Here is a 25,413-nt window from a genome sequence, read left to right as displayed (position 1 = left end):
GGAAAAACAGGAAGGGATAGAGTACATTCAGGCTAGTCTAGCACTGATGGGGGAGAGGGGGGAGGATAGTGTAGGCTAGTGGTTCCCAAAGTATGGCCCCTGGTGCAGCAGCAACAGCCTCACCTAGAAAACTGTTAGAAATGCAAATCCTTGGCTCTACCCCCACTGACCTGCTGCATCAGAATCTCAAGGGGTTGTCTCCCACAATTGGTTTAAGAAACCTTCCAGATGACTTAGAGAGGTACTCTTAAATGCACAGGTTCCAAAGCCAAACTGTATGTGTTCAAATCCTGACTATGATTTTCCATCTCTATTAAAAGGTAATTTAATCTCTTCAATTTGCACAGTTGTAAAATGGGGATAATAGACCCTAAGTGATAGGTTGCAATGGGGATTTATTAATGTAAAATGCTTAGGCCAGTAAGCACTAAAAAGTTCACTATTAATATCTCAATCCTGCCCTTTTGACTCTATAACTAAGTATATGAGCTCATGGTAAACTCATTCCAAGAGACCAAACTGGAGGTAGTCAATCCGAAGCCCAGGTCTGGGGCTTTCCTGTCCCCACCCCAGGGTCTGGCAGCAGCTACAAGGCTAACACAAAGTCTTTTAAATACCTACAGCACACCTCTGCCCCTGCCAAGGTAACCCCATTCCTGGAGGGGGAATGGCATATTTGGCTGGGAGGAGATCAGATGCACTGGATGCCTGCCATTGGAACAGGAAAAAGAAACAGAAAGTGTAAAAATTGTCTCCCTTGGGCTGCTGTGCATACATGCCAAGTTATTTATTGGTGAAAAGATGCCCACATGGATAGCTAAAAACAATCCTCCTACATTCAATTAACCTGGTTAACAAACAGGATTTATTTGTCCTGTATAGACTCCATACTGTCAGGCCTCTGTGGCCTTTCAGAGCAGAGGCTTAATTGCTAGTTTATTTCCCAGGTTTAAGAACACCTGGTTAGAATTGTTAGCAGAGCCTGCCTTTTAACAAGATGTATCTTTTGTTCAATGGGCTGTCTACAAGAGCCAATTTGGTGCAGTAGAAAGTGGATAAAGTTGGCATTCAAAAGATCTGGGCTCCAGGTCAGCCCAGTTCTTGTGAGGTTGAGGTTTAGACTGTCTCCGGAGGCCTCAGCTTCCCCATCTCTACAGAGCGGGAGTTGGGCCCCATGGCCACGGGGTGGGTGAACACAGCACCGAAGCTTGGTGACTCACTCACTCACTGAGGGAGACCAGCCTCCCACTTCTGCTTTCCCTAGGCCGGCTCCTTTATGGCCATAGCCTGTCTTCAACACCTCTAGTAATGGCTAATCTCCCTTGTCAGTGTCAACGGTATCCGGCAGGCGTTAATAAGGCTGTCTTGTTTCTACTTGGTGTTTACAAGGCTCTTAGAAATAAGTGATTATTTTCTTATCATAGTTCAGGAGTGATGACAGATCTCCCTTTAAAATTTCCTTAAAAAAAATTTTTTTAAAATGAAATTTGTTTGCCTAAATTTAAAGAAAAGGCAACTCGATTTGGTGTGAAATATCAAGTAATAGTAACGATTTAAATTGAGGAAACAGCAGTTGAAACACAAAGCCTGTTCCAATTCTGCAGGTGTCTGGATCTGACTTCCACATTTTCCAGATTTCCCGCGGCCTCGCCCCCCCCTTCCCTCCCTCCCTCCCGTCCGTCGGGGGTGGCGAGGGGGAGGTGCAGGGGGCGTGGCCCGCCCACAAGCCCCTCCCCAGCCGCGCGTCCTTTCCATAAGCCCCGCCCCGAGCGTCCCTCGCCGCGCAAGGTCCCGCCTTAGCCCCGCCCCGGAGGGCGCAAGCCCCGCCCCGAGCGCGCGCTAGCCCGCGGCCTCGGCCCCACCCCCTCGGGCTCCTCCTTCTCGGCCGCCGTTGCGCCGCTCGGCGCGGCAGCAAGATGGCGGCGCAACAGCAGGATCGTGAGGGTTGTGCGCAACGGGCTGGGCCCGCAGCGGAGTCCGACCCGCTGGGCCGCTTCACGTGTCCCGTGTGCTTAGAAGTGTACGAGAAGCCCGTGCAAGTGCCCTGCGGTCACGTGTAAGCGGCGAGCCAGGGCCTGGTCGGAGGTGGAGGGGGGTGAGGTGGGGGGGGACCTGAATGGGGAGGGGCGCGGCCCGGGCGGGGAGGGTCTCGGAGCGGAAGCGCGAGGACCCGGCCAGAGGGCCTCTTCCTGGGGCCCAACGGGGCTCCTGAAGGCGGGTGGAAGTCGGCGGGGCGCTTCTCGGTCCTGCTCGCTTCCAGGTATCGCGTCGTCTGGGGAGCGCCTCCTGTGAGGGGGCCTGTGAGACTCCTCACCCGCGATAGTGGAAGTCGCACCCTGCTGGGGATCAGGTGGGGCGCCTGGCTCGCTCCTTCAGGTAGAGCATGTGGCTCGATTCTGGAGGTCGGCATTTCGGGCCCCGCTTTGGGCGTGGAGTTCACTCGAAAAATATAAAATCGGCCCTCGGAGAGCCACCGTTGCCCTTGAAAGCCTGAGCGTTGCTCCCGAAGTATATATGGTACGTATATGGCGTCAGGTGTCCAGTTCTGCCAAGTAATTCGAATGTGCACTGAAGTTGGAAAAACGCCGAAAACTAGACTAAAAGAACAAAAGGGAAGTCTTGGTGGTAGAATCTCACCAGGCTGCCATCAACGGAAAGGGGTTGGGAGTCACAGATAGCGATTGTTAGCGTTCCTGCTTGTGTCCGAGGTTTGCTGCGTTTTGTTTGAAATTAAGCCTCCCTGGCCCACATGCCGCTAGTACGCTGGTCACGACGCCTGAAGGGGATATGTGTGAAAATTGCCAATACAGACCCTCGGCTGGGGTAGGGGCTTGAGGTTGTTGGGAATTTTTTTTTTTTTTAAGTTTTTATTTATTCACGAGAGACGCAGGCAGAGGGAGAAGCAGGCTCCATGCAGGGAGCCCCACGTGGGACTCGATCCCGGGTCTCCAGGATCACGCCCTGGGCCAAAGGCAGGCGCTCAACCGCTGCCCCACTCAGGCGCCCCCTTGGGATTTGAATCTAAGCCTTGCTGCATCAGACGCCAACACCTCAGTTGAGAGGACTGTAGAAAATGTGGTCACTTCTTGCCACTGGGGGGTTGGCATTTCCTCAGTGGTCTCCTGCAGTGCTTATTACCTTCAGCATCACCTTGGCATTGGTTTTAGGACACCTTTACTGGAGAGTAGACACGATAGGCACATGCTGGGCCTCACAGGTATTCTTACTTCTACAGCAGTACTGCAGGGAAAGAGGGTTGGCAGCCATATGGCAGGTGAGGGAACTGAGGCTCACATAGGTCAGACTCACTATTGTCTAACTCTTCCCACATGAACTGCAGGTGTCCCCTTGCCAGCCCAGAGAATAATTTGGCCCCTGGCAAGGGCTCCCCAGCCACAGAGTGCTTTTTGCTTCTTCAAGTACTCTTAAGCTTTTTCTAGTTTTGGGCTGTTCCCACTTGGAGTTCAGGTAGCCTGGAACTCTTCCTGCTCACCTGCATCTCCCCTGCCAGCTACCCCAAATCCTTTCCAGACTTCAAGTCCCAGTTTAACTTACCTCCCTTATCACCATCCCTACTCGAATTACTTCCCTGCTTCACTTCTGGGGTTTCCTTCTTCCTTGCATAAAGCCAGACTTAGGGATCATGAGGGGCAGTGATCCTATCTGTGTTGCCCCTCTCTGTATCCCCATTGCCCAGCAGTGTCTGAGCATCCATCTTCCAATCTTATATTCAACTGACTAAAGTATTTGTGTGCTTACCATGTGCCAGTGTCTTGGCACAGTAAGAAGCAAGATGATTCTGCCCTCAAAGTGCACAAGCCAGTGAAGTGATAATTAGACTAACAAATGTTCAGACTATTGGGAAAATTCAGTGTGGAATGGAGGGTCATAGGGATCAAACTGGTTCGTGGGGGAGAGATCAGGTAATGGATGAATGAACTAAGAAATTGGTGGTGGAAACAAATTTCATGAGCATTAAAGTGAAGGCTAGACAGCGTTTTTATGGAGTCCTTTTTTCTTGGGATCAGCCCCTCACTGCTTTTACCTGATTTTGTGTTAATTCACCGGATTTCACTCACAATAGTTATAAAGAGGCTTGACTCAGCACAGTTTACCAACTGAAGAGCAGCAAAAGTTGAAGTTTCCTTGAGCCACGTGAACCTTCCCTAGGTCAGAGGTCAAGGGGCAGTACTGGGTTTCAAAACTTGGTTCCTTTCTGCACTCACCACACTAGTTTCACGTGTTCATCAATTCTGATGCTGACTGAAGACAGAAGAATACACCTCTGTGAAGGGAGCACAAATCTCCCTTAGCTCCAGCCAAGTGCTTTTTGCTCAGGCTAGTTAGTGGCAGATTTTTGCTAACTTTTATGCTTAGAAACCAGCATCGTAACTTTGGCTGGCTGGGGCGTTGAGTTTTTATAAAACTTTATTTTAAGCCCTGAATGACTGTCCCTCCAGTTTAGCAGAATATAGCTGGAGAGGGGTAGGTGTTGGGAGCCCAAGAGAAGGAACTCTTTACACAGCACTGTAGCAGAAAGGATGGAGCATCTAAAAGGCTCAATTGTATTAAGGCCTATGAAATAGGAAAGGGAAACTGAAAGCCAGCCCAAGATACAGGCACTTTTTAAAACCAGGCTTGCATGTTGGGGATGACTGGAGCACAAAGTGGCTCGTGAACATTTGGTCAATGAATTGTCCTGGTGTGTGCTTGAAGCTGCTTTTTTCTACCAGCTGGGATTGGTTTCTCTGGACCCTCTGCTCTCGTGGGTTCTTCCTGTGATCTGCCTTTGAGAATAGTTAAGTCAAATGATGGCCACAAGCCTGTCTACCTGTCCAGCCTAATCACTTAACATCTTCCAGTGGTCTTCATATCATGGTCCCAAAGGCCTCCTTTCTGCTTTTTGGAAATCCCTTTGTACTTGGTATATCCTCTCTTTGTGGAACTCTTTGTGTCCAAGTTTGTGTGACTGTCTCCTCGGAGTTTTAGGTCCTAGCTCAAATATTGCCTCCTTAAAGAAGCTCAGTATGATCCACCTTGGCTGATCTCTTTGCCTTGTTTTATTTCCTTCCTATACTTTTTTTTTTAAAATATTTTTATTTATTCATGACACAGAGAGGGGGGCGGAGACACATGGAGAGGGAGAAGCAGGCTCCACGCTGGGGAGCCCGACGTGGGACTCGATCCCTGGTCTCCAGGATCACACCCCAGGCTGAAGGCGGCGCCAAACCACTGGGCCATCAGGGCTGCCCTATTTCCTTCCTATACTTAATCACTATCAGAAACTAACTTTTTTTTCCCTCCACTTTGGAATATAAGCATTAAGAAGACAGGGATTTTGTTTCTTTCTCCACTTTGCTCTCAGTGGTGAATCATTAGGGCCCCTCAATTTCTCCCAGCCTGTTTTATTTTGTGTGGCAGTGTTAACATCTAGCTTTATCACAAAGAGGAAGAAAATACTTAGATATGGTAAAAATTTGTCAGATGGCATAGGTTACCTTTGATTATACATCCTGAGTTCTTCCTGGCAAGTTTTGTTATCTTGCCTTAAATCCCAGGTCAGGTATGTAGCCAGGCTGTTTCCATCCCTTTATTGTCCTTTCTTTCTGTATACCTTATCTCAGCATCACTCCCTGCATAGGTTTCAGGATAGAAACTTGGCCTTTTTTGACTTTCCTTCTCCAAATTTAGTAAGTTCCCAAGTACTACTGACTCCATTCTGAATCATTTCCTGAGTTAATTCTCTGTTGCCTCAGGCCCTTAGAATTCCTTGCCTTTTAAAAAAAAAAAAAAAAGAATTTCTTGCCTTAGCCAATCTGTTTGGTTTCTACTTCAAGGCTCCTGTCTTTCCTCACCTAAAAATATTTTTTGAAAACCAACAACTCTCTTGTCCGTGATAACCTCAGCTATTTTTCTAAAACTTGGATTTGGCCTTGTTGATATCTTTAAACATCTGGGTTCCTACCATTCATGAGGAAAGATGTTAGACTTTTATTTCCTTAGGTGCGTCATGAATTTTTAAGTCTAAGTGCCTGGAATGCTTTTACCTTCCTCTGCCAGCTGAGCTCTTTAAGGCTGTTTTGTGAATGCTGCTTCTGAAGTCCTACCAGCACTGTCCTCCTTGGGTCACAACTAGGTGGGCTTATCTCTGTCTTCTCATAGTGTTTTACATTCACCTCTGATGATATAGCACCTACTATTTGTGGTGCATTTCATATGTGTTTAACACTGTACTGAGGGGCTGCTAAACATACTCCATTCCAGTAATCCCAGAGGTGGCTACTACTGTCTCCATTTCACAGAGGAGAAACTGAGGTTCAGGAAACCCCACCAAGATCCCTCAGTGGCAGGTGCTAAGATTTGAAGACTGTGCCACAAAACCTTTTCACTGTGTATCATGATAGTTTGTGTTTGTTTCTGTTGTTGGACCTGTGTGTTCTTTGCAGGACACTCCCCCATCCCCTTCCTGGCACGGGAAGACTCAGTATTTGAATCAGGAACAGGGAGCAATATGTTTATAATCCATTATTCATTGATGTCTTTTTAAAAGTTTATCCATTTTTGTCGTCTTGTCTCCACAATGCATGACGCAGGTTCTCTGTATGTCTTGTTCTAGCTTTTGCTCTGCATGCCTGCAGGAATGTCTGAAGCCGAAGAAGCCTGTCTGTGGGGTGTGTCGCAGCGCTCTGGCACCTGGCGTCCGAGCCGCGGAGCTCGAGCGGCAGATTGAGAGCACAGAGACTTCTTGCCATGGCTGCCGTAAAAATGTATGTGGAAGTAAAATGGAAGAGTCAGTGTCTTTCTGTAATGAGAGGGGGTAAAACGCAGAGCTGTTGCCACGTTGTTCCTGAAGTTAGAGCATGACTAGGTGACTTACAGCACGTGTGCATGCTAGTTATCTGTGGCAATGGCTGTGCCGGTTCATCTTAGTGACCTTATTGGTTTTGCTTTGTTCTTTTAACAGTTGGTTTAGTGTATTATATATTGTAGCTTTGAAAACCATAGAAGTCCATTATCCTAGTTTTTTCCCTATAAAAGAGCCACTTTTCCAAAGCAGTATGTGTAATTTCCATTAGAATGTAATGACAGAATGCTATTTCTTAATTTTTAAGTGTAAAATAAGATAAACATCTCAGTTACCTGCTGCAAAAACAAAAACAAAAAAAAAAAAAGGAAGTCACCTGCTGCAGTGAGCTAGAAGGGAAATTTTACAATCTTTATCATTATAGATATAAAAATATTTGAATTTTTTAGTACTTGACAGGAATCATGACATAAAGATTAGTATGAAATTATGTGATTGTAAAAACAATACCTAACATTCGAAATGCACCCGTGCTTTTTTGTATAATCATGCTAGAATCAAGTGTATTTCAACATCTATTATAATTATAGAGGAGAAAAACTACAATCTCGTTTTCCAAGCTATACACACACACAGTCTTACAGGTTTCAAAATTATGATTCTGTTCATTTCAGACCGTAAAGCATATGAAATACTGTAGGCTTGTTTCCCACTCCAGAGATTACCTCTTTAAAAGTGATTGGGTTTAGAAGGCTGCAAAATATTTTCTGCCCTTTGACAAACACAGATGTAGGAATTTTACAAAATAGGAGCATACTCTAGTTCTAGAGCTTTTTCTCACTTTTGAAAATTTTTTTTCACTTAATGACTTACTAGACAACCTGTCCGTTTCATTACTAACATATTAGTATGGATGGCCATAGAATGGATATACTTTACCTTCTTTCTTTCAGAGTGATTTAGCACTAGGGCTGCAGAGTGACTATCATTCTAAATAGGGCTGTTTCCTATCCCTTTTAATTGGGAGCTCTTTGGTTGGCAGCTTGAAGTCAAGTTCTTTAGCTGGAGGTAAGACAGAAGGGAGCATTATGGTAAGCTGGAGCTCAAATAATGAAGCTTTCTTTTTTTTTTCTTGTGGTTTCCTTTCATTTTGAAACTCAGGATATTGAAATGAAATTACCCGTTACTTTATCCTTGTACTACATGCATGATGGGTTTTTTTGTTTTATTCTGCATACTTTTGATTTTTCTCCATTTTTAAAGATTAGTTATTATATTGTATTATATTTCCAGGTGTACTACTATACCTCCAAAAATGTCTTATCTTCCCTTTACGTCTCCTCTTTCTTCATTCCTTATACTTTTCCTTTGCTTTTAGAACACCTGCGATGAAGCACTCTCCTCTAGGTTTTCTTTCTCTTTCCATCTTGCAAGGACTAGATTTTAAAGGGGAAATGGAATTCAGATTTCAGGTTTTTTTAAGATCATTTATCACAATGTGGCATTCTGTAACTTTAATTAGAATTACTGGTGTTTATCTCTGATTACTTTTTTTTTTTTTTTTTTTTTACTGCTGCACATAATGAAATGTGTTCTTGGCTTACTATGAGGAGCAAGTTTATTTTTTAAAAAATTTTTTAAAGATTTTATATATTCATTCATGAGAGAAAGAGAGAGAGAGAGAGAGGCAGAGACACAGGCAGAGGGAGAAGCAGGCTCCATGCAGGGAGCCCAACCTGGGACTCGATCCAGGGTCTCCAGGATCACACCCTGGACTGAAGGCGATGCTAAACCGCTGAGCCACCCAGACTGCCTAGAGGAGCAAGTTAGAATGCTATGTGGAAAACTTTTAAACCTTCACTGCATTTGGAGTATGTGAGCAGAGAGCATACCTTGAATAAAAGCAAACCTCTAGGAGAGTTATTTTAGACTGGAAGCAGATGTCCTGGGTTGGTTAAATAAGATTATCAGCCTTGGTATTAACAAAAAGCCTGCAACAAACTTGCTTTCAGCCCTGTCAGCATAGCCAGGAGTCTGGTGAGATTGTTTGCCAGTGGTTCAGGTCTGGTTTTCATTTTGACCTTGCTTTGGGACTGTGTTGGTGCTGAACTTGTGGGCTCTGATTCTTCCTAAGTTCTTCCTATCCAAGATCCGGGCCCATGTGGCTACCTGTTCCAAATACCAGAATTACATCATGGAAGGTGTGAAGGCCACCACCAAGGATGCCTCCCTTCAGCCAAGGTAAATGACTCAAACACTCCTTTAGGTGGAGGTCATCTTTGCTATGAAGACAGTGGACACTTTGCATGTTGAAGGGTTTAGTTGTAGGAGTTTGGGGAAGTAGAGGTATAATTGTTACTCTGGCTACAGCTGACGTCAATTTTTGTGTTAGGGGTGGAGTGGGGGGTTGTGTGGAGGACTCTGATGCTCACTTCAAGTATTAGCTCTATTATTTTCAACATTTGATCTCATTCTGAAGTGATTGTCAGAATCCCTGTCATAACACATTGCACTTTGCTCCTTTTTTGGGGGAGTACAGTAGTTGAAGTATGGAAAAGTACTCAGGTTTCTTCTGTTTTCCTGCCTTTCATCTTCCAGGAATGTCCCCAATCGCTACACCTTTCCTTGCCCTTACTGTCCTGAGAAGAACTTTGATCAGGAAGGACTAGTGGAGCACTGCAAGTTATGCCACAGCACGGACACCAAATCTGTGGTAAGATGACCTGGACTTTGTAATTTTTCTTCTATATAGACTGATCTCCTGTGTATCCTTCACCTGGATTCACAGATGATAACATTTTACCATATTTGCTTCATGATGCTCTGTATGTACATATTTTTTGCTCATCATTCAGTGATAAGTTGCAGGTACTATGACTTTTTGCTCCTGTATACTTCAGCATGTATCTTCTAAGAGCAAGAACATTTTCTTAAAAAATCATATTTAAAAAAAAATCTTATTTTTTGTGTTTGTCAAACTCAGGAAGTGTAACATTGACAGAATATTTAATACAGAATACATGTTTAAATTTTAACAATTTTAGGGATTCCTGGGTGGCTCAGCGGTTTGGCACCTGCCTTTGGCCCAGGGCGCGATCCTGGAGACCCAGGATCGAATCCCACATCCGGCTCCCGGTGCGTGGAGCCTGCTTCTCCCTCTGCCTGTGTCTCTGCCTCTCTCTCTCTCTCTCTCTCTCTCTCTCTCTCTCTGTGACTATCATAAATAATAAATAAATTTAAAAAATTTTTTTGAACAATTTTAGGGGGTGCCTGGCTGGCTCAGTCAGTATAGAATGTGACTCCTAATCTTGGAGTCGTGAGTTTGAGCCCTGCATTGGTCATAGAGATTACTTAAAAAAAAAAAAAAAAAAAAAAGTGGGGGGGGGGTAGAATACCTTGAAATTTTATTATTGGAATATCTTTCATTGCAATATCTTCCCCCAAATCCTGGATCTTTGTGTTATATGTAGTTGTCATGTCTCTATCGCTCGGCCTTTCTTTTTTTTTCTTTTTTTCTTTCTTATTTATGATAGTCACGGGGGTGGGGGGGGTGCAGAGACACAGGCAGAGGGAGAAGCAGGCTCCATGCACCGGGAGCCCGACGTGGGATTCGATCCCGGGTCTCCAGGATCGCGCCCTGGGCCAAAGGCAGGCGCCCAACCGCTGCGCCACCCAGGGATCCCTCCCTTGGCCTTTCTTCGCCATTCATTACTTTAACATTTATAAAGAGGACAGGCCAGTTGTTTTGTCAGATGTCCTTCAATTTGGGTGTGTCTGATTCTTCATCATTAGAGGAGGAGAAGTTCCATGAGCGATGTGTGCTCCGGGTGCCACGTCAGGGGTCATGGGATGTCTGTTGGCCCTGTCATTGGTTATGTTAACTTGGATCCCTTGGTGTCCACAAAGTTTGTCCTCTGCAAAGCTACCATTTCCCTAGTTTGTCTGTAGTTGTGGGGAAAGAATGTATGAAATGATTGAGAAAGTGCTTATCAGTCTTCTCAGTTTAAGTATCAAGACTGGCATGTGGTTTTGTTTTAATGTGGTCTGTGTCTGCAGTATTACCCTTTCCTCTTTTTTTTTTTTCCCCAAGTAATCCCTATGTTCATCATAGGGCTTAAACTCAACAACCCCAAGATCAAGAGTCACACACACCACTGACTAAGCCACCCAGGCGCCCCCTTCCCTCTTAATGTCATCGACAGGCTAGATCTTGATACAACCTCCTCCATAGTTTTCAGTTTTTTCATTTATTTTAGGCTGCTCTCTTGACTGTATACCTAGATTTATAGGCAAACGTCAGCTCCCTTGCCTTAAAAGGTGGTGCATACACTTTAGTATTTGCATGAGCTTTTGTTAATTGGATTAGGTCTGGTGGCATTCTTTATTTTTCTTTTGCTGCAAATTTTAAGATACAGGTGGCCTGTTTGAGAATACCCTAGATCTTCTCTTGACTTTATTGGGATCCCTGGGTGGCGCAGCGGTTTGGCGCCTGCCTTTGGCCCAGGGCGCGATCCTGGAGACCCGGGATCGAATCCCACATCGGGCTCCCGGTGCATGGAGCCTGCTTCTCCCTCTGCCTGTGTCTCTGCCTCTCTCTCTCTCTCTCTCTCTCTCTCTCTCTCTGTCTGTGACTATCATAAATAAATAAAAATTAAAAAAAATTATCTTGACTTTATTGAACTCCTTACCAAGCCCACATTCCGGTTACTACAGCTACTTTTTACACTGAGCTCCCTGAGCTCTTACTGTTGTGCTGTGACAGATTTGACAGATAAATTACCTCTGGTTTGCTTTTCCCAACTCGTCTCACTGGGGAACTTGGCCAGCTTAGCTCATTGTGGGTCATTTTCAGCCAGGCCCTATTGCTGCTAGGCACACACACTCTCTGATGGCTGTTCTGAGCACTGTTTGCATTAAATTCATGGCATGAACTGTTCTCATCCTTTCCACAGGTAACACTGAATCCTGCTTTTAACTTACTTCAGAATATCAGGTGTGAATTCCTTTCTTTCTTCCTCCTTCTGTCTCCATTGCTCTCTGATCTACCTCTGAGGTTACAGACTGGCAGTCTGTGGGATACATCTGACCTGTACACATTTTAACTTCCTTTTTAATCTTTAAAAATCCGAAGATTTCTCAGTCTTGATGCTCTACATTTGAGAAACTGGAAGTTCAGGCAAGAGCCAGCTGGCCTAGAGTAGTTGCTGCCCACCTAGATGGGATGGGTTTATACTCATCCTCCTTTGCTCATGTGTCTTACTAATCTAGTCACTGTGAGCACTTGAATTTGCAGCCCTTCTTCCTTGTCCTTATCATTCCATTTTGTATTCAGGAGAAGGATGCTTTCCAAGTCTGACTCTTACGTGTGTCCTCAGACCCATAGAGAGGACTGAACATAGGGCCTAGCACAAAGTAAGACTTCCCTGCTCCTGTGGCTTGCCCCATCCTGTGTCTTCACTCCTCTCACCTCAGCTTTGGCCTCTACCGATGCCTCGCCCTTGTTTTCCTTATATATGCCCATCTTCCCTGGCTCCTTAGTGGGAGGAATATTCAATCTGTGCTCTCTAGTGTTTAGTTGATCTTTTCCCTCAAGCTTGTCATTTTCCAGCTGCTGCTGCTGTCTCTTCAAACCCTTTATTCCTCCAGATTCAGCTTCCACCCCTGATGACATCATGTTCTCCATGGTCCCAGCTGGCTTCTTGAGTCCTTGCTTTCTGAACCATTGCAATTTTTTTTTTTTTTTTAGATTTTATTTATTTATTCATGAGAGACACAGAGGGAGAAAGAGGCAGAGACATAGAGGGAGAAGCAGGCTCTCTGCAGGGAGCCTGATAGCGGGACTCGATCCCAGGTACTCCGGGATCACGCCCTGAGCCCCAGGTACTCCGGGATCACGCCCTGAGCCTAACGCAGGCGCCCAACCACTGAGCCACCCAAGCGTCCCTGCAATTTTCTTTCTTTCTTTCTTTTTTTTTTTATAAGTATTTTTTTTTTTAATTTATTTATTCAGAGAGAGAGAGAGGCAGAGACACAGGCAGAGGGAGAAGCGGGCTCCATGCAGGGAGCCTGATGCGGGACTCGATCCTGGGTCTCCAGGATCAGACCCTGGGCTGCAGGTGGCGCTAAACCGCTGCGCCACCGGGGGTGCCCCCTGCAATTTTCTTAAACATTTTATTTATTAATTAGCGAGCAAGCACTAGCAGGGGGAGGGGCAGAGGCAGAGGGAGAAGCAAGACTCCTTGCTGATCAGGGAGCCAATGTAGGGCTGGATCCAGGACCCTGGGATCATGACTCAAGCCAAAGGCAGATGCTTTTGACTGAGTCACCCAGGCACCCCACTTCTGTACAATTTTTTAAATATATCTTCTTCATATGTAGTCAGTTCATGGTGTAAAAAGTGTCTCTCTGGCCTGCCAGCCTTTCCTGAGATCACTCAGAAAGAATTGATTATTCTCACTCAGAAGTAGCCTCACCGTTTGATACTAATCTTCATCTAACATTTATATCTTTGTTACAGAGATGACTTTTGAAATTTCTGTAGGCAGATGCTAACCTGAAGTGGTCATTGAACCTGTTATTTTTCTGTGGTTCCAGAAACTTCATAGTACATGTTCTTTGGCTTCAGTAGGCAAGATAAGAGTTATGTTCTGTAAAAAACAGAAACAAAAACAAAAAATACCCATAGCCAAGGTTTTAGCCATTTCTTCAAGATGTTTTAGTTGTGGTTCTTAATAACTGATTACTCAGAGGCACCTAGGTGGCTCAGCAGTTGAGCATCTGCCTTCGGCTCAGGCTGTGATCCCGGGGTCCAGGGATTAAGTCCCACATCAGGCTCCCTGTGAGGAGCCTGCTTCTCCCTCTGCCTGTGTCTCTGTCTCTCTTTCTCTGTGTCTCATAAATAATTAATTTAAAAATAAAATATAAATTAAATATAAAAAATTAAATATAAAAAATAAAAATCTTTAACAACAAAAACAAAAACTGATAACTCATTGAAAGAGCAAGTGCAGAAAGGTACAAACACCACCCACCTGCCCTCACTATGCATTTTCCATTTTAAATTTCACCAGATAAGCTTAACTATGTTAGTAATTATGAAAACGATAATGGATGTTAATGAAGTAAAACGATAGAGACTGAAATTCATTTCCTACCACCATCCTGCCCTGCACTTCTTAGACGGGAGTGAAGGAAGAAATTTTTGTGCCATCCAAGTTAAGTGGTTGACCACATTATAGAGCTAGTTAGCAGCAGAGCTGGTACTGGTACCAGTGTCCTGGCTCCTAAACCAATTTTCTCTCCAAAACATCAGAAATGGTTCTCTTTTATGCTCATTGGCATGTCAGTAGTGCTCAGCTGTGTGTGGAAAAATGGAAACTCATGTAATTCAAAGACATCTGTAGTTTCCAGATGTTCTTGGGAGATTCCTGTATTTTCCCCTTTTTATGCAAATAACAGCACATTCTGCACACTGAATCAGTGTTTTTAACATCTACCTCCACATCTGTACATGTAGATCTGCTTTTTTTAATGAGCGTCACAGTTTTCTGTTACCTGTCTGCTGCAGTTTAATTGGTCCCTTATTAATGAACACTGAGGTCAGTTTTAGACTGTATCAGGAAATTTGAGTGAGGACTGGGTATTAAATGCTTCTAAAGAATTATTGTTGACAGGTGGGATTATGGTATGGGATATGTAAAGGAAAGTTCCTGTTTTGAGGACTAGTGAAACAGTTACAGGTGAGATAGTGTGTCTTACTTTAAAATGTCTGATTTTTTTCCGGAAATAAGTATGCCAAACTAAAATCTAGGTGTTGGGGATGAAGGATGGATCATCAACGTACTATCTACTTTTCTGTAGGTTTGAAATTAATTTGCATGGTAAGTTTTAAAATGCAGCCATAAATTTTTAACACATCTTTGCTTGTGTTTATTAATAAAATACAGTCATAGATGTGTGTTAATTTGGTTAAAGGCTAAGTGCACTCATAAATTTGATAGTGCTAGAGTATTCTGCGGTTTCTGGTATTGCAACCCAGTTTTCTCTTTTCTTTCCTCTTTTGGCTTCCTGAAATTCCTCTGGTTGTTCTGTGTCTGTTGAAGCCTCTCTTCCATCAGCTGTTGGCCCTCTGTTCTGTTCCCTTTCCATCTATATATTCCTTAGCTGTTAATGTTTCAGCCCTTCCCATTGGAAGCCACTTCTCAGTCTCTGGACCTGACCCACATTCCAACACCAGCCCAGCTCCTTCCACCAAGGAGTCTTACACCATTTCAGATTGACCTCTTGCCACTCACTTTTGTCATCCTATCTTACTTGTAAATGGGTGGGGTTCTATCTCCAAGCCACCACTTAGGCCTGCTGCTTCCCCTGGCCCAGCTCTTCTGTCCACCTCTGAATTTTGCGTTCTAGCCAGACTGATCGCCTGGCTGTTGGCCTCTTTTGCTGCCGCCTGGCCTCTCTGTGCAACTGCCTGCCTGCTAAAGCACCCTTTCATGTTCTTTTTGTCATTCCAAATACCTCCCAATCATCAGAGCCCAGATCAACTTATGTGAGGGCTTTTCAACCTTAGCCCTCTCATCTGAGCATTGACTTTGTAAAAGTAGCACAGGAGGCTGTGTTTTACTTCTTCAGGATATGGTTCATTTGTCATTTCCTTGATTTTCTTTGTGTTTTTGGATTATTTTGTGTGCTGGGTTTAGGCCCTTATTGGGCTGACACACGTCCTGGTCACAGTAGAGTATCAGAAAAGGGTGGTATCATAGCCAAAGCTTTTTGGCATTCTCAGTGTCATTGACCTGAGTAGGAGGCTGACACTATTTTCTAGGATACTAATGTGCATTTGAAGGAATGGCCAGGCCACGGGTGTGTTAGGAAGACTGCCCTGGAAGAAAGGAGGCCAGATATAGGCCACAGAGGGCTAATGTCAGCTCAAATGTCGGGTGTCTAAGAATGTGCTTCTTTGTTGAAAGGTTTGCCCAATATGTGCCTCGATGCCCTGGGGAGACCCCAACTACCGCAGCGCCAACTTCATAGAGCACATCCAGCGCCGGCACCAATTTTCTTATGATACTTTTGTGGTGAGTCTGGAGCCTGGGCCCTGATCCTTCCCCTGGGGGGAAGCACAAGGACCTCCCTTTTCTTGCCTAGAGAACTATGGGTCTCATTGTTGAGTTTGTCACTGATATGATGGGCTCCCAAGAACAGCAGCTGTGTGGTCTATACTCGGGAGCCCAGTGAGTGGCCAGAGCCTTTGTTGTGTGTTATTTACAAAAGCAAACTGGCCGGTCATTTGCAATGAAACATAGTGAAAGCTTGCTCCCTGGATTTTTTCCCAAAAATTCTTCCCACTTTCTTTTAGTATGTGTAGTTTTTACCTATTATAGAACCTGGCTTAGGATCCTGAAGCTCAGATGCCCATGGGGACCTGGCAAGTAATGGCAGTGGTCATGAGGATTTGAAAGTTAGGCAGTATCCGACACGTGCTATGTTGCCATCAGCTCCAGCTGATCGTTACTATATGGAGATACAGGCACAGTAGTGCCAGTCTCCTCCACCTAGCTCAACCCTAAGAAACTGGAAAGGTAGAATTTCATAGGAAGTATCACATTTCTTAAAGTACTTCAAGTCCAACAAGACACCTCCACTCACCAGAAGTGTTCATCTGGTTTGTAGCCTCTCCCTAGAGCTGAGCGTTTTTTTTTTTTTTAAGACTTTTATTTATTTATTCATGAGAGACACAGAGAGAGAGGCAGAGACACAGACAGAAGGAGAAGCAGGCTCCATAAAGGGAGCCCGATGTGGGACTCGATCCCGGGACTCCAGGATCACGCTCTGGGCCGAAGGCAGGCACCAAACCATTGAGCCACCCAGGGATCCCCAGAGCTTAGCGGTTTTGAAGGGACCCACTGTTGTCTGGGCATAGTAGTAATAGATTAATTTGGCCAATTACTCAAAGTAAGCCATTTGTTTGTTTATAAATATATGTCATGAGGATTTCAGAGTAGTATTCAGTCTTAATGGCTGTATTTCAGGACCTGAGAAGGAAAGCTTGACTCTTTCCTAAGTTGTCATAAGAATATTTATTCTTAGTCTAAGAGAGTGTCTGAGATTTAGACTTCAAAATAGCTGTCCTTTTTGTTAATGCTGTGAAGAGGAATAAGATTCCCAGGTTCTACCAAGTGGATAACTTGGCCTCATTGAATTAAAAAGGCAAGTTTCACTCCAGTGTACTCCCATTCGAGCACTTGGTCTGTGCCTTGCTCCATGCAGTTGCCCTCTGGTCCTCAAGGTCTGTGCCTGAGGGAGCCATCAGTATGTTCACGGTCAGGATGAGGCAGCAAGGGCACAGAGAGGTCAAGCAGTTTGCCCACAGTTACGTGGCTGGCCTTGCAGACTGGAGCTGGGATCAGTCCTGGGCTGTCCTCTACAGAGCCCATCCCACTTCTCTTGCTGAATGTGAGTCTGCCCTGTACCCGGTGCTGAGGCCTAGTGTCTGTGTTTCGCCCATAGGATTACGATGTTGATGAAGAGGACATGATGAATCAGGTGTTGCAGCGCTCCATCATCGATCAGTGAACAGTCTCTGCTGTCCGTCTCATGTTCCAGACCTTCCATTGTGTGTTAGGCGTGAAACATGTGACTCATACACCTTAAATGTACAACAGACCTGGAAGTGAGCTGTGGTGTTAGGATAGGCTCACTTCTAACAGGGAAAGAGGTCTCTAAGTCAGAGCTGTCCTTTCCTTGGGGTCTTCCCTACCGTTAATTTTGTCACATGTCTGGTCTTGCTCCTCAGCTACTTCCTGGAGCTGCATCTTCCTCTCCTGGAGGAGACCCCAGCTTCTCTACCTGTCCTTGTTTCACACTTGTTCCTCTCATCTAGTGTTCATCTCTCAGGTCCTCTGAGCCAGCCAGGACCTTTTCTAGGTCATGAATAGCACAAATGAGACCAGCATCTCCTCTCCTTGTCCCTGAGGTGTGTGACCTCTGGCAGTAGTGTGTCTGATCACTGATGGAGCTCCTTCTGTGTGGTGTAAGTTCTTGTTAGTTGGTCCTTAGCAGCAGCTGCCAAAAACGAGTTTACCTCCTGGGAAACATTTCAAAAGGCCTGTTGGGGTGAATGTTCTGGGTTTAGCATGATCTGATGCTAAAGTTTTGATTAGTGATATTTTCCTGCCACTCCTGCACACCCATAGAATTAACTGGTTCAATCTTAAATGCCTGCATGGTGCCTTTTTAGGATAAGGTGTAACCATATATTTTTAGTGAGAATAAGTGTTTCTAGGTTAGGAAAGTTAAACTCCATTTATCCATAAGTGGGGAGGAGGGTCAGTCAGCTAAGAGCAGTGTGAGGGCCATAATTTTTTGGTTTTGATTTTCAAACTAATGCGGTATTTTCAAATGACTGGGTCACGTTTACCTTTCTGTTTGGGAGCCTGCTTACGTTCTTATCCTTTAAGCATGAGGAGTCCTCAAATGAATAAGAAGGAGGGGGTTTAGGGGCTCCGGAGGATACTGACTGTAGTTTGTGTTTTTTTTTTTTTTAATTTGGTAACTTAGATTAAACTGACTATTGCTTTTCTATCACAAATGGTTTCCTTATGAAACTGGTTTCCACATGAAAACTTCCTCTCTAAAGCAGAGGTTATAGGAAATCTAGTATCACAGCCTGCTCTTTTTGACAAGACAACACTGTTCAGAAGGCAAATACGTCTCTTGTGGGCACTTGTTGTTGGAAACTGTCTACTGGAAGCTTGCTTTGATAATAGCTCAAAAACTTGAAGTTCACCATGTTTTGCAAATACTAATAAATACAAGGCTAAGACCTGTCAGTCTAATCTGTAGGAGCAGAACCTCTGATTGACCAAAAGGCATGTGGATTTAGGTTCATTTTTTTTGTGTGTCAGACCTCTCTATACTGACCATGGCAAGTTTTTCTGGTCAGTGGCTGAGGTTGCAAGTGGCAGAGAGCTTTGGGCCTGTGTGTACTGCTGTCGTGGGCCTCTCCCTCTGCCAGTAGGGGCTGCAGATGCCTAGTAGCCAGCAAAGACGGGGCTCTTTGGGGGCAAAAGAATTTTTTCTAATGTGATGTTGCTTGGGAGGGCCCAAATGTTAAGGTCCATGTCTTCACTGTAATTTCTGGAAAAAGTTAACTCAGACCTCCCTGAATGGAGAGGTCTAAGTTTGGAGGGAAATTTGACAAAGCCTTCATTTGAGGGAACGGGTGAGTGTGTGTCCATTTCTCTGGTGGTACCAAGAAACCGAATTCCTTGTATTAAGTGCACTTCATGTATTTCTAATAAGAAGACTTTCCAGAAAGTGAAATTTGTTATGTTCTGGCTTTTAAATGGTGAAATATAAATAAATTTCATAATTTATCTGATTTGCAAGCTGTAATGCCTGTTTTCATTAACCACTTTTTGCTAAAATCTGGGCCTGTGAGACTCCAGAAGATTGTTGCTCTTTCTAAGGAGAAGTTCTTGTCTGTCATGAGTCCCATCTGGCTCTGATCTCAGTTCTGACACTTCACCAGCTGGGCCTCACCAAGCTTGTCCTCTCTGGAAAATGAACACAAACCTCCCTTCTCACAGCTGGGAGCTCCAGTGAGGTGAGAAACAACCAGTCTCCATAATGTAATGCTTTATTTAGACACATGGTTTCAGCTGCATTCTGAAGATTGAGCAGCAGCCCTGAGATGTAGTAAAGGGTTTTGTGCATTAAGATTCGAGGTCGTGGAATGCTTTAGTTCTGCACTCCGCCAGTGGCTGTGGGACATCGGGCAAATACTTTCCCTTTCTCAACCTGTTCCCTACAGTAAAATGGAAATCATTTTCTGGCTTCTAATTTCTTTGTAAAGGGGGAAGTATTTACTATATATTAAATAGCTACCATTTATTAATCCTTTACTTACCGGTTTATAATTATAATTATATAGTTGATTAATGTGTGCCTAGCAAAGTGCTGGCACATAAAAGGTGCTTATTAAATAGCATATATGCCTGAATATATAAGGAGGTCGTTTCATTTTTTCAATAAGGAAATTATTAAAAAATTTTTTAAAGATTTATTCATGAGAGACAGAGAGAGGCAGAGACACAGGCAGAGGGAGAAGCAGGCTCCATGCAGGGAGCCTGATGTGGGACTCGATCCTGGAACTCCAGGATCACACCCTGGGCTGAAGGGAGGCGCTCAACCGCTGAGCCACCCAGGTGTCCCAAATTATAAAAGGTTTTTGACCAAATTGAACATAGGAACTTTTTTTTTTTAAGATTTTGTTTATTTATTCATTAGAGATACAGGCACAGGGAGAAGCAGGCTCCTCACAGGGAGCCCAGTGTGAACTCGATTCCCGAACACAGGATCACACCCTGAGCTGAAGGCAGACACTCCACTGCTGAGCCACCCAGGCATCCCGCACATAGGAACTTTTACCATTGCAAATGAACTCAAATGTCTACTTACTTTTTTTTTTTTTTTTTTTTTTTGATTTTTATTTTTTGAAAGAGTATGGGCACAGCAGCAGGGAGAGGCAGAGGGAGAGGTAGAAATAGACTCCCATCTGAGCAGGGAGCCCAATGTGGGGCTCAATCCAGAACCCTGAGATCATTACCTGAGCTGAAGGCAGATGCTTAACCGAGCCACCCAGGTACCCCAAATGTCTACATGTTTATTAGACATGTAGTTACATGTATTTGAACCAAATTTAGAAGTATTGCTTTTAATTAGCTGTACATTTCCAGGAATAGCTGCCTCTTAAGGATTTTGGGATTCAAGAAGCAGTGTATACAACCTTGGTGTGGTGCCTGCTAAATTATGGGTACGTGCTGTGGTACTCAGCTACTAGACTTATCTCCTAGGTGTACCCATTCCAATCCCAATCCCATAGGAACCTTAAATTTCCTATGGCCCAAACTGAGCTCAGCATCTCTAGTTTCCTCCCTCCACACATCTCCCTCTTCTTTATCATTCCCTTTTCCTATGGACAGTACCAGTAAGTCCGTGAGTCTTCTTAGCCCACCTTCATACATCCACCTTTGGCTAACTACCAGTTAAGTCCTGGACTCTGGTTATATGTGAGAAAGTCACAGTCTGTGCCTCCCCGTCCTCCGGGTCTAACATCACACACGGTGGCTATTATTTGAAATCTCTTGTCATCCAAAACAGGTCAGGAAAGTGACATTTGAGACCTGAGTGAAAGAAGGGACAAGCCTGTTGACCAGGTAGGGGAAGAGCATTCTGAGAGGGAACCAGTGCAGAGGCCCTAAGGTGGGAGCTCATGTGTTACTCTGGGCCATTGCATCGAGGGAGCTGTCGTGAGGCAACGGGGCTGCGGAGAGCAGATCTGGGGCTTTTCTTTAGGTGAGATGGAAGCATTGGGTGTAGTGAGTGGCAAGACCTGGCCCAGGTTTAAGGAGGAATCTTCTGGCTGCATGTGGAGAAAGGACCATAGCGGGGAGGGGTGTGGAGAGTGGAAGCAGAGACCAGGGAGGCTGGCGGCTGCCTGACTCGGCCAGGTGTTTTCTAAAAGGGAAGTGTGAAAGCAGGTGAGTGGGTCAGGAACCACACCAGGGTTTAGGGCCTCGACGATTTGGTCAGCACAGCTGTCTTTCTGATTTGGAGAGAGAACTCCGTGAGCAGCAGTTGTGGGGGAATCGGATATTTTGGGAACGGGTGTTTTGGAATTAGGCTCAGACTTCAATGTTCCATCATCACATAGAGAAAGTGCCAGCTCTCAAGAAACTCCAGGATGTCCCTGGAATGCTGTTAAATATCTAAAAATTACTCTGATGACATTTATTATCTTGGTGCCAAAGATGGGTGTAGATCAATTCCTTAAAATGTATGACTAGACAAAATATTTCTACGTTTGATTCAGGTATATAAGTAAGGAAGAATCAGTAGGCATCTGAGTGTTTCTTTTGTAGTGATGAAAGCTCTCACGTTAAGTTTTTTTTTTTTTTTTAAGATTTATTTATTCATGAGAGAGAGAGGGAGAGAGGCAGAGACACAGGCAGGGGGAGAAGCAGACTCCATGCAGGGAGCTCGATGCAGGACTTGATCCCGAGACTCCAGGATCACTCCCTGGGCCAAAGGCAAGCACTCAACCGCTAAGCCACCCAGCCATCCCTCTCACATTCAATTTGGCCAAAAAATTTTTTTTAAATTTCCTTATTAGAGAAGGATCATTTCCTTATACTCAGACATAGATGGTATTTACTGAGCACCTACTATGTGCCAGCACTGTGCTAGACATTGGGGATTCACACATTGATCCAATGTATAATTATAACTGACTAGGTCTTCATGGTAAGGAAGGGATTAATAAATGGTAGTCATTTAGTAAATAGTAAATATTCCTATTTTATAAAGGAACTAGAAGGGGATCCCTGGGTGGCTCAGCGGTTTGGCGCCTGCCTTTGGCCCAGGGCACGATCCTGGAGTCCCGGGATCAAGTCCCGCGTCAGGCTGCTGGCATGGAGCCTGCTTCTCCCTCTGCGCCTCGTCCTTTCTCTGCCTATAATTAATAAATCAATAAATAAATCAATCAATCTTAAAAAAAAGGAGCTAGAAGCCAGAAGTCCGTGGGCCTGCAGTGTCATCTAGACCTTCTCTCCTTTCTCCACCTGGGCCTTCTCCCTCATTCTCCTGTGAGCCTGCTTCTCCCTCTGCGCCTTGTTCTTTCTCTGCCTATCATAAATAACAAACAAACAAATAAACAAAAAAATAAAGGAACTAGAAGCCAGAAGTCCATGGGCCTGCAGTGTCATCTAGACCTCTCCTTTCTCCACCTGGGCCTTCTCCCTCATTCTCCTGCGACGTGAGTGTCCCCTACTACTGGCTCTCCTCCCAAGCCATTTGAACATGATTGGATTTCCTCTACCATCTCACTACTGGCCCATCTCTCTCCCACATTCATACTCAGACATCTTGAACCTGTTGTCCTCACCCACTGTTTCAATTTCTCTTATTTCCTGGTTGTACCCTTGAACCACTCCCACGTACACTTTGTACTCTGTCCCTCACCAGAGACGAGACAAGACGTCACTCATTCCAGCACATATGTTAGTCCTCCACATCCATCTTCAAACTATTTAGTACTCCTGACTCCTCCCTCCTTTCAGAAACAGTTACTTCTGCTGATTTTTCTCCTGTGACACCATCTGGTTTCTCTTCCTGTTTCTTTGCCGGGTTCCTTTTCCTTTTCCTTGGCAGCTGCTGTCTCCTGATTCCCTCCCTTGGCTGTTGGAATTCTTCGGGCTCAGCCCTAGACTCCATCTCATCCCACACCCTGTCCCCAGGCAGACTCCTCCCCAACCCCTCACTCTTCCCTTGGCTTTCACTACAGTCCATGTACTTCTGGGCACAGATCCATAGTCCCAGAGCAGACCGCACTCTGGTACTCCAGGCCCACAGAGCCAGCTTCTTCTTAGAGCTAGCCAACGTGTGACTGGAGGGCATCTTCAGTTCTGCATGGCCCAAACTAGCTCATCCTCTGCCCTCTTACTACCACACCCTGTGCTAGATCCTTCTTCCCCCACCACCTTGGGGGAGGTGGTGCCACCATCCCTCCAGTTGCTCAAGAGTTAGCCTGAGCATCATCTTTAATTTCTTTGTCCCCTGCTCACACTCTATATTACAAAATTGTGCTGATTTTAGCTCCCATATAATGCATTTATGTTTTCTCACTATTCCATTGCCATCAGCATCTCAAAACCCACCATGAATCTCACCTGAATTACTGCCACAACTTTCCTTCTGGCCTCTCTAGTGTTCTCTAGCCAACATTCAGTGCATCTTCCACCAAACAGCCAGAAGGATTATATCCTTTAAAACCCTTCAAAGGCTCTAGTTACCCTTGGATAAAGTCCCAACAACCGGACATGGCCCTATGCTCTGCTCCCTGCTTGCCTCTCCAGCTTCAAACTCTTGACACACTCATTGTGTTCCTGCACCTGGAGTGTGTTGCATCTCCCATCTTTCCTCTGGAGGATTCGGTGCTGCCGCTTCCCCCCCACCCTGCCACTTCCCCCATGGTCTTTGCCTCCCAGTTGCAGTTTGGATGTCTAGATCAGAATTCCATGTCTGAGGTTCCTGTAGAAACTTCTGGTCCTAATCAGGATATTTATTAAACTCTTGTGTAAATACCCCTCTGTACCGTAAGTTCCTTGAAGGTCAGGATTCTTGTCTTATTTACCTTTGTGACGCCATTGCTCAATATTTGGGTAAAATATAGGACTCCCATTTATGTGTTAATCTTAAGCAAACAACAAATAACTTTTTAATATAAATATGTATCAAATATTTCACATAAGTATAATTCACTCAAGTCAGGAAATGAATGCCAGGAATATTCATGCTGAAAAATTGTTCAGGATTCACATTTAACTGGGTATTGTGTGTTTTTATTGGTTATGTCTGTAAACCCTATCAATATGTATTAGAATAAATGTTATGAACATCTGCTATGTGCTAGGCAACTCACACCTCATTAAATTATAATCTGCAATTACTCATTCCCTTAATATCAAGAAGCTAAGCTCTTGAGGGCAAGGAGTATGCCTGTCTTGTCCACTTCTGTCCTCTGTACTTAGCCCCAAGCACCTTCAATGGTGGAATGAAATGGAACTAGCATTGAAATGGAACTAAAAGGAGGGGCTCTCTTAAAAGGTATTTCCTTTCTGTTGCCTGGAATCAGGCGCCTGTGCAGCGGTAGGGAGAGCCTGCAGGGAGCAATGTCTCTTAGAGTCTAGAATGGCCTCACTCTCCGTGGGGAGGCTGGTCTCCACAGTGGCAGCACAGGAGCAGGGCTTGCTGGGCAGAGGGGGTGAGACTCAGGCATGCAGACAAGATAAAATAGCTGCTGCCTGGTGGAAACCTGATCTGTCCACGCCCTCAATGTGTTCCCTGGATGCTTTCTTGCCTGTATTCATCTTGTTATCACTGACCTTTCCCAGTGTGTGTTGAGCGTCCCATATGGGGCTCAGTGAGGAATAACAATGATAGGGACGCCTGGGTGGCTCAGTGGTTGAGCGTCTGCCTTTGGCTCAGGGCGTGATCGTGGGGTCCTGGGATCGAGTCCCACATCGGGCTCCTTGCGTGGAGCCTGCTTCTTCTGCCTGTGTCTCCGCCTCTCTCTCTCTGTGTCTCTCATAAATAAATAAATAAAATTTTTTTTAAAAAAAGGAATAACAATGATAATCCTTCTCATCCCTTTTCCTAACACAGTGCCTACCCTCAAATAATTTTGATTTAATCCTCTAATTCTTGAAAGGTGATCAAAGCCAGGCTCTCTGGTTACTCTGGAAGTTCATCTCATTGAATCCTCCTAACCAGCCCTTCAGGAGAGACACTAATAGCATTCCCATTACACAGATGAGGGAGTGGAGGCCCCAGGGGATGAGTAACTTGCTCAGGCAGAGACCAAATGACTTGGTGTTGTAGCATTAAAGTGTGATTGGATGCATGGTCTCAGGCAGCCTGCACAGCCCCCTATTCCCAGCACCCACACTGCTAGCTCCATGACCTTGGACAGGTTATTCTAATCTCTGCTTTGGTTTCCTTATCATCAGTAAAATGGGGTGTCTTCCTCATAGTTATGGGAACCTACT

At 44.9% G+C, this 25,413-nt stretch overlaps 1 protein-coding gene across 1 annotated transcript; it reads left to right on the top strand.

The window, feature by feature from the left end:
• Positions 1–1,884: 1,884 nt before the first annotated feature.
• Positions 1,885–19,187, top strand: RNF114 (ring finger protein 114). Its single transcript, XM_055305934.1, has 6 exons — positions 1,885–2,056; positions 6,617–6,767; positions 8,940–9,046; positions 9,404–9,518; positions 15,775–15,882; positions 17,315–19,187. Exons 1-6 carry the CDS (start codon positions 1,917–1,919, stop codon positions 17,378–17,380), a joined length of 687 nt encoding a protein of 228 aa, XP_055161909.1. The 5' UTR covers positions 1,885–1,916; the 3' UTR covers positions 17,381–19,187.
• Positions 19,188–25,413: the final 6,226 nt, after the last annotated feature.

This window comes from Nyctereutes procyonoides, unplaced genomic scaffold (genome assembly GCF_905146905.1).
Source record: "Nyctereutes procyonoides isolate TBG_1078 unplaced genomic scaffold, NYPRO_anot_genome, whole genome shotgun sequence".
NCBI classification, from domain to species: Eukaryota; Metazoa; Chordata; class Mammalia; order Carnivora; family Canidae; genus Nyctereutes; species Nyctereutes procyonoides.
The sequence above is the reverse complement of the archived record's forward strand: the minus strand, read 5'-3'. Positions and strand labels throughout refer to the sequence as shown.

Bases quoted from the DNA above. Each gene is read 5' to 3' on its own strand.
- RNF114 (XM_055305934.1), top strand. From the start codon at position 1,917: ATGGCGGCGCAACAGCAGGATCGTGAGGGTTGTGCGCAACGGGCTGGG. The intron at 9,519-15,774 runs GTAAGATGACCT...CTTTGTTGAAAG, and splicing joins GCACGGACACCAAATCTGTG to GTTTGCCCAATATGTGCCTC. The intron at 15,883-17,314 runs GTGAGTCTGGAG...TTTCGCCCATAG, and splicing joins TTTCTTATGATACTTTTGTG to GATTACGATGTTGATGAAGA.